This window comes from Carya illinoinensis, chromosome 11 (genome assembly GCF_018687715.1).
Source record: "Carya illinoinensis cultivar Pawnee chromosome 11, C.illinoinensisPawnee_v1, whole genome shotgun sequence".
In the NCBI taxonomy this organism is placed as follows: Eukaryota; Viridiplantae; Streptophyta; class Magnoliopsida; order Fagales; family Juglandaceae; genus Carya; species Carya illinoinensis.
In genome coordinates, this window is record NC_056762.1 from 6,014,702 (window position 1) to 6,033,601 (window position 18,900).

General features: G+C 32.6%; 1 protein-coding gene across 1 annotated transcript; it reads left to right on the forward strand.

Moving 5' to 3' along the window:
* The first annotated feature begins 9,401 nt into the window (after positions 1-9,401).
* Positions 9,402-11,319, forward strand: LOC122280816 (AAA-ATPase At3g28510-like). The gene has a single exon (XM_043091857.1). The coding sequence runs from the start codon at positions 9,553-9,555 to the stop codon at positions 11,077-11,079; it is 1,527 nt and encodes a 508-aa protein (XP_042947791.1). The 5' UTR covers positions 9,402-9,552; the 3' UTR covers positions 11,080-11,319.
* The last annotated feature ends 7,581 nt before the right edge of the window (positions 11,320-18,900 follow it).

Here is an 18,900-nt window from a genome sequence, read left to right on the forward strand (position 1 = left end):
GTTGCCATGACTTTTAGCTCTCAAACTTGCTCTGATATCATGTTAAGAAAAGGGGGGGTGGAACACAGATACAACAGTAGAGAAAGGGAAGGAAGAAGACCTCCATTCTCAATGAAGAAGTTATTGAATGAATTACCACAAAGAAAGAAAGAAAAATATATTAGCTACAGGCCTAATACACTGCTCTAAGAAAATAACAAAAATACCCTTTGCGATAAAGGACATCTCAGCTATTTATAGTTCATTCAAAAAAGACAAAAAATTAACAAAAGTAATAACAAACTTCTTCCAAAATCATCTCTATATAGCAACAATCTTCAATTATTCATGCTATAAAACAAGATCTCTAAACCTATCATTAAAAAAAAAAAAAAAAAAAATCCTCTACCAATCCCGCCTATCAAAGCCACAAGTCTAGCAACAGGTACAAACACAAGTACAACAACAACAACATCAGCCGCTAGCGTACAATATCAACAAGAATGACTTTAGGGACATGGTCCAGAAGATCACAGGCCCATCAGTGCACAAGTCTTTCTCGACGCTTGATGAGTGTACAAAAGTGTACTCTAAATACTCTATTATTGGACTAAAATGCTAGAATGTGAATAGAAATCATAAGAATTGACGTGTATTCTTGAATTGAGTTTCTATTTACTTTGGCATATTCTTAAGCAGATTTTTATGTTTAATTTCAGAGTTTATAAAATAGCAAGTCAAAACCCAGACAAATTCAAAGGAGAACTTTCAAGTGGGCAAGATGTTGGAACAACCTAAGAACTTTCAACGAGTGTAGGACTCTTCAAATAAGGATAATGATGGAATTTGAGAGGAATTTGGATCAATAAAAAATAGAAAAAAATCTCAAAAGGAAACCATAAGAAGTCTAAGTCTAAATTTCCTAAAAGACAGATTAGACATATTTTAGTATTTTGATTGTAACTTTCCATTTACATATCGAATTGATATGATTCTTAATGCGTTGGAAAATTATCTTAAAATGCTAAAAATTTGAGTATAATAAAGATTTTTCAATTATGACTCGTGAAGCGTGTACAGATCTGCCAAGCAGAGTCCTAAAAGTTGGGCGATTTTTCATACGGGAATCAGGAAAATATTAGGATTTCTTTTCTATCTTATATAAACATAGAATTGGACGAAATTGATAGGAAGGAGAGGCAAAAGAAGCAGATTTGAAGAGAAAAAAAAAATACCATTTTTTATTTATACTTTTTGAGTTCTCCCATGGAGAACTAAATTTTGGGTAAAGCCTAGGGCGGAAATTGATTGGTGAAAATATATTGATTTCATTTCAATTCATAGATTAAGTTTTATTATTTAAGATTCTAGAATTGAATTCTCTAATTTTTTTGGATTTTTATAAGTTTGAAACAATTATATTAAATCTTGTTATGGTTTTTCGTAAGTTATAGGATTATTGATTGAGCTGAAATATTGCATAGTTTAGCTATTTAAAACCAATGTATTTTAAATTTTTCATGACACTATTATTGGTTTTAGATAGAAAAATAGTTAATAAGCATAAATACGAGTTGTGATTTTTAATTGATTGATATCATGTTTATGCTTAATTTTATAATTATGATTTAATGGGACAATATTTTCTCACATATATAGTCTATTTTTGATAATCTATTTTTCTTTTAATTTATTTTTGAGTGTTATTTATTTCTTCTTATTTTCAGTTTAAATAAAATTCAAATGAAATCCGGTTGGAACTTTTGACCAAAAGTGCATATTAATTGAGAGGAATGAAGAGAAGGAAGGACGTAATTGGGCAGCTGATTGTTTGGCTTAACTTTCATCGATTGGTGCAGCTAAATTAAGGTAAGGAACATGTGATGGATTGGAAGAGAAGCCGTTTGAAGTGTGAAGACATGCTTGAGTTTTCAACCAAGTGTGAATTGAAGATGGAATTCGGTTGGTTAATTTGATTGGAGGAAGAGGGAATTTGAGTGGAGTAGATAGATGCCGTGCATTACTTGACTTGGAGGAAGAGCAGCACCAACTTGAGGCAGCCATCTAAAGATATATATATATTTATATATATGTGTGTGTGTGTGGCTGGACGGCAGAAATTGAAAAGGTGAAGAGAAGAAATAAGAGAAGTCGGCTGGAGTGCCATAAATATATTGCTGGATGAAGAAAATAAATGCCGTGCTTGACTTGTGAAGAGAAGAGATAAAAGAAGTGCCGTTCTGAAGTAGAGTGTCATATTCAACAAGAGAAGTCGGCTGAAGTGAATTGTGGTTGGGGGAAGTTTGGTGCCGACTTAATATATAAATATATTGCTGGACGAAAAGAGAAAAGGGAGGGAGTTTGGACGACTAGAAGCAGCTATATATATATGTTGCTGGACGTAAAAAAAGAAAGAGGTGGCAATCAGTAGGTGAGGATTTGAGGGGCAGGTTACGTAAGAGATAGAAGGGAGTTGAGGTGTGTTGGTCATGAGTAGAGAGGGAGAGAAGAGAACCAGTCGGTGGGTGCAAGAGTTGAGAGAAAAATGTAGGAGAGTTGAGGTGTAATGTACGTGGTTGGAATTGTGAGAAGAGAGGGGTACGTGGAGAGATATTGAGAGAATTAGAGTTGGATGTGAGTAGAGTCGGTCGGTGCATGATTAAATGGGGTTGAGAGAGGTGTCGGTTAGGTGAGGTTTATTTTGCTTGATAGTTGAGAGACAATGAGAGAGTATGGACGTGGAAGTCTATGGTGTGGGATTAATGTACGTGGAAGGGAATTACTCGGTGGAGGAATTTTATTTTTCTGCAGTTCATATATATATATATATATATATATATATATATATATATATATATATATATTTTTTATGAATGGAAGGAAGTTAGGTGGGGACGTTTGAAGTGTTGTGTTGTGCTGGAAGTGAAAGAAGGCAGTCGGTGGGTTTATTCTCTTGAAAGAGTCGGTGCATGAGCTGGAGTTTATTATTGAAGAGGGAAGAGCAAGTCGGTTTCTTAGTGAGAGTGTCGGTTATTTTTATTGGATGGAATAAATTCGTTGTGTTGTAAAAAGAAAGAGACTCTCTCTTTTAGACTTCATTTTCTTTTTATTCTTACTTGCGTACAGTTATTTCTTGATATTTCTTATGTTTTAGTTTTTTTAATGAATAATATTTATGTGATTTTTATAATACTTGTAATAAATATGTTTGGTTAAATTTTAATACTAAGATGAGAGGTGAAGTTTAATAATTTAAATATTATTTTCAGATCCACGTAAAATTTATTCTGCGAGCTTGATCGATTGAAGGATTTTATTATTGGATATTTTGATTATCTATATACTCATCTTGATTCATTGTGATTTCCGAATACAGTGAATGCTTGAGGAATCCCTGTGGTATTCAAATAGATTTGTAAATATTTTAATCATCAATCGTTCACACTCAATCATAAGCAATTATTTTTCTTGATCTTAAATGTTAAATCTCCTAATTAAACGGAATCATTATTCTAGTTTAATTGAAGTAAATCGATCAGAAACAAAATCATAAATTATTAGACGGATCCTCGAAACCTTAGTCTTTCTCCATATCAATTCATTCTATCATTTTAGTTTGATTCAATTATTTTATCAATCTTCATTTGATTGCAAGTTTCTTTTAGTAACTTCGTTTCATTGTCTGAATTTATTTTCTTTATTACAAAAGTCAATCCCTGTGGATTCGATCCTGTAAGATACTACAACACCTGTATACTTGCAGGTAAAATTGCACTAACTTTTTAGTTCATTAATTTGAGTCAAAGTTTAGACGCAACAATTATGAATATATGATTGTGACTTAAACAATTGTTTTTTATGTCATTGATGTGATCTCTTGCTACAGTATTGTTTGTGAACATTCTGTCATCTTTAGATTTGATATTTAATTTTATATATGAAAATTGTGGTTTGTAAAGAGGGGATTAGATTCTAAAATCAAATTTGAGAAAGTAGATGAACATAACGTCATATCTTCAAATTAAGAATTTGGTGTTATAATTCTTAATTGCGTATATAGTTGGATTGAAAAAGTTAGAGTATTAGATCCGATTGATTGAAGCCCGAAACTTTACTTGCCTTTTTATCTGTACCTTAATCACATTTTAATTACGTGCTTTAGGTAGAAATTTCATATTATCATCATCTTGTCATTTAATATTTTCCCTTAAGTTTGAATCTTGTAGCGTTTCTTTCGACTCTTGGTGGATCGACACCTTGAACTATACTATACAACCGCGTAATAGTTTAGGCATAATAAAATTTGGCATCGTTGCTAGGGAGTACAATGCAAGAATCGATACAAGACATAATTTATTCCAGTAGTTTGTAAATGCGGTAATTTTGTTCCCTCTTTTAGTTTACTACATTACTTTTTTATTTTTATTTTTTACTTTTCGTAGTATTTTTTAGTTGTTAGGTTTTTTATTTTATTTTATTATTTGTTTTACCTTACTTGCACAGATATAGAGATGCCTTGGGTAAGTTTGCTCGTAGGCCTGTGCTAGACTTAGAATCAAATTTTTTAAATCCTTTATTTGACAATCCATCTAGTCCTGAAAAAATGAGTGAACGCAAAGATCAACCTACTAGATTTCTTCAGGATTACCTCCACCTTACATGTGCAACCACACCATCATGCATCATGTTTCCAGCTGACACTCGTTAGCTTGATTTTAAAGCAGAGATATACATCTACTTCCCATCTTTCTTGGTTTAGATAATGAAAACTCTTATTTGCATATCTGGGAGTTTGAGGAAATAATTGCAACTTTCTATAGTCATAATGCCACAGATGATGTTGTGAGACTTAAGTTCTTTCATTTTTCTTTGAAGGATAGAGTAAAGAGCTGGTTATACTCACTAAGACCACGATCAATAGGATCATGGAATGAGATGACACATATCTTCTTTAATAAATATTTTCTTCAATATAAGACCAATGCTTTGAAGAGGCATATCTCCACATTGGCACAAAAGGATAGTGAGACTTTGTATTAGGCTTGGAAAATGTTTTAGGAATTGTTGAGTATGTGTCCTCACCATGAGTATGAGAACTGGTGCTTAGTTGGTTATTTCTATGAGGAACTTACACCTAAAGAGCTTCAATTCATAAAAATGATGTGTAATTGTGAGCTTTTGTAAAAGCATCCAGATGGGGTCATAAAATATCTCAAAGAGCTCGCTGAAAAAGCTTACACTTAGACCAAACCTAATGCTATTGAAAGTACAAATAGGTCACAGCCTGTTGGAAATTCAAATTGTGATGAAATTTATTATCTTAGGAAAGACGATAATCGAAAAGCTAAAGTTAAGATACTTACTAAGGAGTTAGATGCATTAAAAACTAAGGATTTAAAGTCAACACATATGACTACTCATATAGAATCATTTGGACTGTATTTTGTGTGTGATGAAATAGATCACCTAGCTCAAGAGTGCCCCGCCTTTCTCTGATGCCGTTTGGTTCCTCAACCGAGTCAGTGCAGTTTATTTTAAACCTCTTCTACCATCCAAATAACAACTTGAGCTACATCCGAGCTAAGTTAAGTGAGTTTATACTGTAGATTGATTTAATGCTCCTGCCAAATGCCAAAGATGTCGCCCAAACTGTCAAAGTGATGGCTGCAATAAAAAAGCAATATTTTATCCATTTTGCCCTTACTTTACTCAGTCTGGTTGGCTGCGTGGATCCATGGGAAATTTTTTTAGCCTTTTGAGCAGATGACATGGCTGACTATTTAATGTCAGATGAATAGTAAAAATTAATGATAAAATTCTTTATTTTATAATTTCTTATAAATATATTTAAATTCATTTTATCATTTAAATATACTTAAACTCATATTCAATAAATTTTATGAAACTCTATTAATCATTTTAACTCATTACTATTTATAAATAACTCAAGTTAACTTATCTTACTCAACATTCATACGCAACCGTCTCTCCATAGTTAAGACATGAGTCTCCTTCATTAGAGGTAGATCATAATACTAATTGACAGGCTGTCTCGTACGTCCAGCTCTATAAGCAATAAAATAATATGATTAAAAAAATCACCAATATTCCAAGTAAATTACGACTTGTTCTCTTTAATCAACCAGTCCAAGTGCAATGTATTCAATGCATATGGTTCATTCCTGTCCGATTTAGCTATTGAATATTGTTGGGTATGTCAGCAATGCATCGTCATGGCTTGACAGCTCAACGATCTAATAAAGTTGAAACACAGCAATAATCAAAGTATTTTTAGTTTGGTTTAGATACTTGAAGGAGCTCAGCTTTGGATTTTATTTTTGATTTATTTCAATATTTAAATACAAAATTTTTAAATTACTAAACTTCATCACTCAATTCAAAATTTTTTTTATACATACAATCTATAATATTTTCTAACTTTTTATAAATATATTTAAACTCATTATAATATCCAAATACATCTAAACTCATCTTAAATAAATTTTATAAAATTTACTTCATAATCTCAACTCACTTCTATTTATAAAGAACTCAACTTATCTTATTTTAGTTCAATATCTAAACTTAAATGAGATGAGTTGGATAGTAAGTTGAAATGAAATAAGTTGAGATGATTTGTGAATAGTAATGAGATATTTGAGTTGAGATAAGATGAATTATAAATAGTTTGAGTTAAAATATTTTATAGGATTTTGGGATATGAGAGAAAAAAAAATTGAATAAAAATATTATAAAATTAAAATATTGTTATAATATAATTTTTTAATATTTTTTTATTTTTATTTTGAGATTTGAGAATGTTGAATTATCTTTTGTGTCTTGTTTGAAAATTTAGAAAAATTGTAATAATCAAGTAATAATTAGATGAAAAAGTTGAAGATTAAAATTAAAAAATATTTGTATTTTAGTACTGTCTAAATATTAAAATTAGATGAGATGAGATAAACTAGACTGTATTCAAACCAATTCTAAATACAGTTTAGCAAACAATATGTTCTACCATAATTCCAATATGATTTAGGAGGAAGTGGACAAATCAAACTCAAACTAGTTATGATGATGCACATATATTTTAATATACACTCTATGGAGGCGCCTTTCCAATATGATGTTTCTTTTTTGGTTATAATAGTGGATATGTTTACTATTCTTTTACTATTTATTTATTATTTTATAGTATATTTCAAATTTATTTTTTATTATTTTCTTTCAAATATTTTTTTAACACCTTTAATTATCAAGAAAAAAATTATATAACTTCACTAATAATCCATTCCTCAACTATTAAGTACAAAAATAATTTGCCGGCTACTTTTGCTTGATCTCACGTTTCCAAGAAAATGGAAGATTACTTCAGTAAAGCTTGGAATGAGAAGAAACATGGAACTTACCTTCTCTCTTCTTCTTCTTTCTTCTTTTTTAGGTAAGAAAAAAGATTGGAGGAGACGACCAAAGATGACTCGGTTACCAGGTGATGACTATGGTAACATCCAACCCTGCTGGGAAGAGCAAACTGCCAAATTTATAGACCACTGACCCACCTTGGTGGGTTAGAACGTACCTTTCATGTACGTGTATTTCTTTTTTTTCCCGACTATTTTGGCCTCTCGTTGGCCTTGAGTTTGCCGGCTAATCAAATGGAGCCAAACTTTACTTGTCATCAACCGCCCTTATTTCAATAATATTTATAAATTTGGCATCTCATTTGATTTTAATATTCTAGAAATACAATTTGGTAAACAATACGGACATATCCCATAATTCCAATATGATTTAAGAGGAAGTGGACAAGACAAACTCAAATTAGGTATGATCATGGATGCATATATTAATGCAAGATTTTAATAAAAGTTTTGTTAGATACAACCAGTGATGGAACTAGCAATTGTATCGAGGAGGGGCCAACTTTTTTACTGTGTGACACATTTATATTAAGAGTAATGCTAGATACAGTTTTAGAATATACAAGTTCTATGCATTTCATTTGAAAAAAAAAAATGGAGTCTACTATTAAAAAATATTTTTTTCCTGTAAGTCCTAGATTTACTTAATTGTTTCAAAAGAAGTGGGCAAGAGTTGCACATCCTAAAAATGCAAACATCATTTCTCTTTGGTAAATTAAAAAGAGATTAAAAAATCATAACTATGTAACTACAAACTATTTTTCTTATATATAGATCATCAACCTTAAATAATCTTTTTGTATTTTCACTTTAAATTCCATATTAAGAAACTCAATATTATATAACAAAAAATTTTAGGATCCATATTAATAAGTTTAATATCTCTCTTCAATTTAGTTTTAATTTTAATTTCAGAGAAGCCGCATCTTTAAAAATAGATAATATATAGAAATGAAACAAAAATTTGAGACTATAAAAAAAATTAGAGAAAGATATTTCTAGATATATTAAAATTTTAAACATCATATGAAAATTATAAAATTTTTTGTGAAAGTCATTTTCTATATTTATATAATTATGTATAAAATATAAAAAAATAATTTATGTTTTCACAAAATTTTTTTTGAGGGGGGAGGGGGCCATGGCCTCCTCTAAGGGTAATGTGGTTCGGTCACTTGGTACAAATAAATTTGTACACTAATTCGGATATGGATAATTTTTTTATTTAAAAAATAAAAAATAAAAAATTTTTAGTGAAAAAAAAATCTCCTATGTCATAAAATTATTTTTATTTTTAATTTATATTATTTTGTTAAATATATATTTTACATTGTGCAGATTGAATCATGAATTCTTTTGTAAGAAAATTTTTCCGTTTAATAAACGCTCTGTAGACTGTGGAGGCGGCTTTCCAATTGAATGGTTCTTTACACTTTTTTCTTTCGGGCCGAAAGGTAAAAACAGTTGCAGCACTATCTCACCGCACAATTCCGACAACAATAATTTTTAAGAAAAATATAGTTATAAGTATAATTATAGATTAATATAATGTGATTAATTAAAAAATAAATTTTATTAAAAATAATATTAATTTAAATTTTAAATATAAATAAATCAATATTAATATATAGATTAATATTTAACTGTAATTGTATATAATAAAATTTCATAATTTTAATATGATATAGAGGGACGAGGACAAGTCAAACAAAAATTAGGCGCGATGAATTTGTTAAAAATAAATAAATGTGGCCCCACCCAATTTACCGGCTACTTTTGTTTAATCTCTCGTGTTTCCAACAAAGAAATGGGAGATTGCTCGATCAAAGTTAGGAATGCGAAGCAACATAGAACCTACCTTTCTTACACGTATTTTTTTACAAAAAAATATTGACCGCCAGTTGACCCTGAGTCCTCCTCCAATCAAATGGGACCAGACTTTACTTCCCATCCAAGACAACCGCCTTTAAATTCGACACTGCCAAGTCCGTGAAGTTCTTCATCCCCAACCAGTTATTGCACTTCCCTTGACTCCCACAGATACTCAATATACGCGTACCTAGAAAAGCCTTTTAGCCTCAAAAGATCTCGAACCTCCAAATTACCACCCCCTCACCCCCTCCCTTCCAAAAAAAAAAAAAATCCCACAATGTTGCCAACAACTCTGACTATGTTGTGGACATCAGTGACCGCTTCCGTAGGCAGCATCCTGGTTTTGTTGCCGTTCTTTGAACGATATTGTCCTGTCGGCCTTCGACAATACTTTGATAAATATACAACCATAATCACCAGCTACTTCAATCCCTACATTGATATTTCGTTCTCTGATGTCTCGGAACTTTGGTTCAAGCGTAGCGATGCCTATTTAACTGTTGAGACTTACCTCAGCAACAAAGCTCCCAAGAGCGCTAAACGACTCAAAGCTGAGTTGGGAAAAGATTGCAGCAAAGTGGTTTTGAGTCTAGATGTGCATCAAACCGTGTTGGATGAGTTTCGCGGTGTCAAAATTTGGTGGACGTCAAAGAAAGAAGTCAACAGATCAAGATTCTCCTATCGTGACGAGGAGACCACGATGTCGTACATGCTCACGTTTCATAAGAGATACCGTGACCTAATCATTGAGTCATATTTGGAGCATGTTATGAAGGAAGGGAAGGAAATTGGTGTGAGGAATCGGCAGAGGAAGCTCTACACGAATTGTCCTAATGAAAAGTCGCCATGGTACATGAACCGAGGCATCATGTGGAGTAGCATCTTTTTCGAGCATCCAGCTAACTTTGAAAGAATCGGTTTAGATCCAGAGACGAAGCAGGAGATTGTTGATGACTTGTTGACTTTCAGCAAGAGTAAGGACTATTATGAAAAGATTGGGAAGCCATGGAAGAGGGGTTATCTTCTCCATGGCCCTCCTGGGACAGGAAAGTCAACGATGATTGCAGCAATGGCAAACCTGTTGGGCTATGATGTCTATGATCTCGAGCTCACAGCAGTGAAGGATAACACGGAGCTGCGAAAGCTTTTGATCGAAACTACTGCTAAGTCCATCCTCGTGATCGAGGACATCGACTGCTCACTTGATCTTACTGGTCAAAGAAAGAGTAAAACAAAGAAATCTTCAGATGATGATGATGTGAATGAAATTCCCAAGAAAGAGGCCAAGGAAGAGGAGAAAAGTAATAAGGTCACACTTTCTGGGCTGTTGAATGTTATCGATGGACTGTGGTCTGCTTGTGGGGGAGAGAGGCTGATTATTTTTACCACAAATTTTCTGGAGAAGCTGGATCCTGCACTCATAAGGAGTGGTAGAATGGATAAGCATATTGAGCTCTCTTACTGCAAGTTTGAAGCATTCAAGGTGCTTGCAAAGAATTACCTGGATCTTGAAAAGCATCCCATGTTTGACACAATACAGAGGTTGATGGGGGAGACGAATATCACACCTGCTGATGTTGCAGAGAAACTTATGCCAAAGTCTTCATCAGATGATGCAAATAAATGCCTATCGACGTTGATACAGGCTCTTGAGGAAGCAAAGGAAAAAGCAGCAGAGAAGAAAGATGAAGAAGATAAACTCAAAGAGGAAGAAGCGGCAAAGAAGAAAGATGGAGAATTGAAACTGAATGTGAAAGAAAATGATGAGGTGAAAGTGAAAGAGGAAGATCAAGCAACAAAATGAACCGACCTATGGGAAGTGTTCGCCATGACAAAAACAAAAAAAAAAAATGTATTCTCCATATTTAATTTGTATGGTAGGTCCTGTGCATGTGGTGTTTATTATTTCTCGTCCAAAAAAAAAGTGTGTATATGTATATATTGGAAGAAAGAAAAAGAAAAAGAAAATATGTAGTGTACGTGATGAATGCTGTAAGTGTAACTTTCTATTAACATTAATGCAAGTAATTATTAGTCGTTGTAATTTTTTTTTTCCTTTTATTTGTCAAGCTACAACGCTATATATATCTAAAACTGAATACATGAGTCTCGTCTATGTCATGTTAACCATTCTCATTCCCTCAACTGATACAAAAACATTAGATTCTTCTTGGGTAAATTTTGGTGGGGTTACAATTCTTATAATAATCATAAATAAACTTAAAATGCTTGGGACAAGATTTGCACTCCAAAATCTATGGGTGGTCTAGGCTTAAATAAACTTACTCTTTTTCTGCTCTAATTAATCACTAACCTAGTTTGGTCTTTCATTATTGATAAAAAAAAGTCTCTGGAAATAGATCTTCATCCAAAAATACCTCAGAAACTCATCCGTTTTTTAGGTTAATCCTAAGAGCTCTGATTCTTAGATTTGGAAGAGTCTTCGGAAGCAAAGACATTTTTTCAAAACAAATTTCTATTTTCAAATAAATAATGGCACAAAAGCAAGACTATGGAGAGACCCTTGGGTACCAACTTTACCTTATTTCAAACCGACACCAAATCAAAACTACACATAGATGGACCAAACCATGACTATCTCAAAGCTCACCTTAGAACAACCGAGAAGATGGAACCATTTGCTTCTAAATGTATTGTTTAATGTCAACTATGTTATAGAAATCCAGAGAATCCCACTCTTAAATTACAATTTTCACACTCTTGAGGATAAAGTTAAATGGATGCACCAATCTTAGGGAAACTTGTCGGTAATATTCTTGGAGGATTAGTCATGATATCCTTCCTACCTGAAAAAAATTTGGAAAAGTTATCAGTTTAGGCAGTGACCAAATCCTTTGTCCTTTGTGTAATGAAGAAGTTGAAAGCCTGAAACATCTATTTCTCAAATGCATATACACTAGAATCCTTTGGAGAAGTTCACCATGGCCCCTGACATAACATGTATTGCAACCCAATCCATCAAAGGTTAGATAGCAATCATCATCAATCTTCTCACATGGTTCAAATATCCCAATGGAAGAGCACCAAAATTTTCAAATATTTGCCACACTTGCAATGGACAATTTATATTCTTTAGAAACAAGGCAGTTCATGAACAAGAAAGTCTTTCACTCCAATTGTTTGTCTCAAGCCTCCACAAACCCTACTATGAGCATACAAAAGCATGAACAGAAAAATCAAAAGCTCTAGAAAATATCAACAGTTTACCACCTTGAGGGTTCCATCTTTTAGCTTTTGATGTAGCAGTGAGGAAAGAGAGAAGTATTATTGCTGCAATATGTAAATCAGAAGCTGGAAGTGTAGTAATGATGAAAACAGGCTTCATACAAAGCACTAATCCTAACATTGGGGAGGGAGCTATTGCCTTGATGATTATACAAGAAGTTGTCAGATTACGCTTGTAGAAAATCATAGTGCAAGGTGACTCAAATCTGATTGTTCAAGCAATAAATAGAAAAAAGCAAGTCATAGACTGAACTATAAAAAAAATCATTAGAAATATCAAGCATCTTCTTGGTAACTTTGAAGTTTGGAAAGTTGTTAAAATGGATGGGCGCACAATTTGCTATATTACAAATTGTGTACTTGTCTTGCTTCTTCTTGTTCTTCATTGCCCAAGTACTTAAACATACTTTTGTTCACTTTTATCATTAACACACAAAATTTTTGCAATTAAATAATCGTCAATACTAACAATGATCTTCAAGATCATTTGACATCGATATAAGATTTCGCGAAGGCGGGCCCTTGGCTTTAATTGTTGCATCGAATTTTACATCAGCTGCAGCGAAAATGTGCCTTGCCATAATAATTAAGTTGTTGCAGCAGGTAATGTCGTTGGTATTAGTTGTGGGCGCCAAATCTCACAGAACTTTTATTTTTCGCCCCGAAACCACTCTGTTACCCTGTAGCCCTTCTCCACTTCGATGTTCTTGCCCATTTCTCCTACCGGTAAATGTTTGACACCAACTTGATACACACGGCTGGAAATCTACCTCCATTGTCAACTACACTAGAACCCTAGGTTCTCCTCCACTTCATTTCCCTTCCGCAGAAGCTAGGATCATCGCTTCCTTCCCATCCTGCGCTGTTCCTCCTTCTACTGTCAGAGTGATTTTCTGACACCGATTTCTCTTTGTAGCGGACGTTGACATTGTCAAACCTAACTCTCTCGCTTTACCTTCTATCACCACAGGTATCTCCGCAACTCATTTGTCTCTCTCTCCCCCTTCATCTACGCTCGATGCTTTACAAAAATGGGAGCCTTTTCTTTGTAGACGTTATGTTAGATGTTTGAATCTATCAGCATCTCCTTTCTTGCACCATTTTTATTGAAATTTAATTTTTTTATATCTCCGTGTGCTTTTGGGTATTTGATATTCATAATTAGGCAGTGGTAGTTTAAATTTGCTGCGTGTCCTCTAATTGAATGTTTTTTCTTCAAATCCCTAATTCATGACTAATGTTCCCATATGAAGTTAGGTTTTCAATAGCCTAGAAAAATTGGACATTTAGTGTATACCAGGTTCAACTAAAATTGCATCAAAAGTTTGCTGATTCCAACGTGAATGCTTGGAGGCATGAAAATCTAAAGTATTTGCACATTATGCAGTATCTTTTATTAGATTTTAGAAACAAAACATCTATTTTTTGTTACTCAAAAACAATATCATGTTTTGGGATAGAGAGCAGAGAGACTAATTGTGTGATAGAGGATATAGAATTAATGGGAGACAGACTTTCCCTAGCCAGCTTATGTCCCTAAATTGAATGAATGAGTGTTTTCTATCCTTTTCTTGCAAAGATTACTTGTTTTAGTTTGAATTTAAAGTGGGGTCTAGGTTAATTTAAGTAATTCAGGTGAGATGTCATACTGCATTGGCCCATCACTTGATATATGATAATATGTGCAGAACTACTTGCCTGACTGCTGGTGGGTGCAATGTTTGCAGTTGATACCTAATTTAGAGGAGCCAAACCCAGGATCTTAACCTAATTAATTTTCTCTATTATAGTCTCCATTCTATAAAAATATAGCAAGCTCTCACCTCTCTGCCTTTTATATAAAGTATTTGCATTCTAGTGCTAGTTCAATACTGTAGCAATAATTATGGGAAGAGAGAGAGAGAGAGAATAGAGGTTGAAAACATTTATTGTGACGCTCCCAAATTCTGTTTGGGATCGAACGGAAATTTGAAGCATTAAGATATGCAGCACAAAGTTACCTGCCCCCGTTCATGACGTATAAGATGCAATGTTCCTAACATATATCTAACAATATGCAATATTCGCAGCGGATAATTTTTTTTTTTTTTAGCAATACTATGCACCAAATTGAAAATATCCCAAATGTTTAAAACATACTTCATACATAAAAACCTATTGAACAACTAAAATCACAACACTAATCCAAAATAGTTATGATCCAAAAGTACTGGAGATGCAACTCCATCGTACAAGTAGTAATTTAACTACTATATTAACATTAACGACGCACCGTCGTTCAATCGACTGTGTCTAGTTGGTCAGCTCCTGATCCTCCTTCAGGTCCTGTAACAAGATCTACCATTCGGGGGGAATGGTAGTTGGGACTACCATAGTGAGATTTGATTACAAATCTCAGCAAGTTAACAAAAAACTTCCACACATGCTAATGATGCACGGATGACAGTAAAAATATAAATGCATAATCAAATTCATAAATAATTAAAGCATAACTTAGCGTACAACATAGCATAATTGACATAACTTAAATTGAAACATGAACTGAACTTGACTTGACATGAACTTGATCTGAAACTTGACTTAGTATGAACTTACTCTGAAACTTGAATTAACATGAAAAATACATACTCCACAGTTGTTGTGGCCCCATGTATTCTACGTGTAAATACATACTCCACAGTTGTTGTGGCTCCATGTATTCTACGCAAACTTGACTTAACATGAAAAATACATGCTTCACAGTTGTTGTGGCCCCATGTATTCTACACATCACAATGCAGTTAAATACATACTCCACAGTTGTTGTGGCCCCATGTATTCTACACAAACTGAATGTACTCAAGATGAAACGTGACTGGAAAACGAAAGGACTGGAGCCCTGACGTAACATAACGTGATTTGAACATAACTTGAAATACATGACCAACTTGAGATAGAAACATTTCGTAATATGGCATAACATATAATAGACAACATATTTAACATGACATACTTGTAATGTACAGTAATACATGACAGAATATATTATGTAACAGATAAAAATTGATGACAGAATAAATTCTGTATAATAGACAATTACGTGATAACTTGGCATAGCATGACATATATGATAACATACATACATACACTGTAGTTCCTTTACTTAGCACACATACACAGTAGACTGCTAGTAAGTTAAAAGCTAACTTACCTCGATCGCCGCGTTTCTTATAAAACTTCAAGTGCGATCACGAGGAACTGTAATTAGTGATTCTAAAAGTTAGAACTAAATCACTAATAATTTGAAATATGGAAAATACTAACTTAAAGAGTAAAATTTTCATTTTACTCTCTACATGTGAGGAAATGACCGTTTTACCCATAACTTAAGGATTTTGCATACTAATTCCAAAAGTTTCCAAAATTTACATTCCTCATGTAAATTTTTTCCTAAACTTAAATATCAACTCAGAAAAATTTAAAACAAAACACAACTATGGAAAACACACTATGGCCGAAACATCCATAGGCCATTTCCCTTGATTTTTTTGTTGCAATTCTTTTCAACTTTAAAACTCATGCTTAAACCAAAATTTTGCAACAAACATCTTCCAATCCTAAGTTCAAAACTATACTTAAAACATCCATTTAGAAAAAGCTAATAATCAACACTAAACTTTTTTGTAAAAAGATCCAAGCACTTGAATCATAAGTTTTGACCTTAAATCAAAACATCTCCAAGAGTTTCAAAAATCAAATCTTACTTCTAACATACTCATAATATCATCCTAACATCAACCATGCTTTAAATCATCAAACCAAAGTCACCAAAATCACAAAATAACATTTGAAGTTTTTGGTTTTACACTCAGTCCAAAAACAGAAACTTTTTCCTCAACTAGTTTTGATAAATCTCTTGATCTATGACTTATAAGTATATGATCTTCAAACCAAACCATCACATGGTTTAAAAAGATGTCCTAAAACATATATAAGCTTCTAATTCAAGATCACATGGTTAGAAATTAACCAAAACATAAATTTAGCCAAGAATATCCACACTTTGGCTTATTTGAATATCTCTTTGCATAAAATTTCATATCTTTGAAACTAACATCAAATATCTTCAAACTAATAATATAACATGTATATAAGATACTTAGGATCCTCCAATAAAATTATTAAAGTCATTTGAATAGGTTTAGACCACCAAAGAATTAAACTTTCTCAAAACAGAAACTGTTTTTCTTCTTCCAGTTTCTAAGTTTCTAAATCTAATAAAATCTTTCATCAAAACCTTTAATCACGCAAAAATCCTCAACCAATAGTCACATATACATGTTAACAATATTCCATAAAAATTTCGGACCAATATCTATCCATTAGCTTGGTCAAAAACTCCAAACTATAACATATTTTCCAGTTTATCTCTTAGAATGACCTTTCTATAGTTTACACAATATTTGACTGACCAAATGATCTTCAAATGGGGCAAATAAGATATCCATGTAAACTAGACTCAAAACGGAACAACTTATATGGAGGAGATTTTATGATAAAACACTTACAACAGCTTCGAAATGGGCGTGCAAAAGAACTCCTAAAAGCTGTCCGAGAGAGAGTGTTTGATAATCTTTTATTGGAAGATGTAATTGAAGATAAGTTCATGGGTGCTGGCTGGACATACTTATGGACGAGATAAGGGAGGTGATAAGGCTGGAGTTGAGAGTTGAGTGTGGTTTTCTCCTACCCAAAATATCTATAAAAGATTATCTCATAATATTCTATCCAATAATATCTACAAAAAATCAACTTAAGATATTTTTATCTAATAATATCTATAAAAATCAACTCAAAATATTTTTACCCAATAATATTCACGAAAATTACCTTAAGATATTTCTTTTTATCCAATAATATCTACAGTTTTGAACAGACGTTTTGTCCGAAAATATGAAAAAAAGTTATTGCGCCATAAGACTTTAAATAACCCTCCGAGTCTAATAGCACAAATCATAATACATTTTGACACTTCTAACTATCTTCAATAATAAAAAACACACTCCTGATACCATAGTAAATAATAACACTAACTATGTAGTTAGACAAAAACTTATACGATTAATAGATTCGTGAAAACTTATGGAGTTTTCACGAGGTTCTTAAAGTTAATAGAAATTTTACAATTGAATTTCTAGCGGGCTGTTACATTTATGGCACTAAAAAGAGGAAGCAACAGCTTGTTAATTTGGTTTAGGAATATATTTGATCAGTCTATATATATCTATAAATATATTCATTAGGATGTAATTAATTAGTGGTTCTGTATGTTAGAAACTAGTTCTTTCTGTTTCCTCCTTTCTTTTCAGTCTCCATTGGATAGTTACCCTTTTATGTTGGTTCAGCAAAACTAGTTATACAAATGGCATATAGATCTGTCAAACAAAACTGCTTTTTTATAACTAAAATTGTTATAAGAAAGCTTCCTCTTTTGTTTCTATCCATTGTTAAAAATTAAGGATTTAAAGTCAACACATATGGATACTCGTATAGAATCATTTGGACTGTAATTTGTGTGTGATGGAATAGATCACTTGGCTCAAGAGTGCCCCACCTTTCTCTAATGCCGTTTGGTTCCTCAACCGAGTCAGTACAGTTTATTTTAGACCTCTTCTACCATCCAAACAACAACTTGAGCTGCATCCGAGTTAAGTTAAGTGAGTTTATACTGTAGATTGATTTAATGCTCCTGCCAAATGCCAAAGATGTCGCCCAAACTGTCAAAGTGATGGCTGCAATAAAAAAAGCAATATTTTGTCATTTTTGCCCTTACTTTACTCATTCCGGTTGGCTGCGTGGATCCCATGGGAAATTTTTTTAGCCTTTTGAGCAGTTGACATGGCTGACTTTTTAATATGTCAGATGATAAAAATTAATGATAAAACCTTTTATTTTATAATTTTTTTATAAATATATCTAAATTCATTTTATCATTTAAATATACTTAAACTTATATTTAATAGATCTCATGAAACTTTATTAATTATTTTAACTCATTATTATTTATAAATAACTCAAATTAACTTATCTAACTCAACATTCATACGCAACCGTCTCTCCATAGTTAAGACATGAGTCTACTTCATTAGAGGATAGTTAAGACATGAGTCTACTTCATTAGAGGTAGATCATAATACTAATTGACAGGCTGTCTCGTACGTCCAGCCCTATAAGCAATAAAATAATATGATTAAAAAAATCACTAATATTCCAAGTAAATTACGACTTGTTCTCTTACACTGTATTTGGGTGTTGAAGTATCTTCAACACTTCTCAACACTTCTCACTACTATTCATTACTTTATTATTATTTTTCACCTACTTTTTTTACTATTCATTA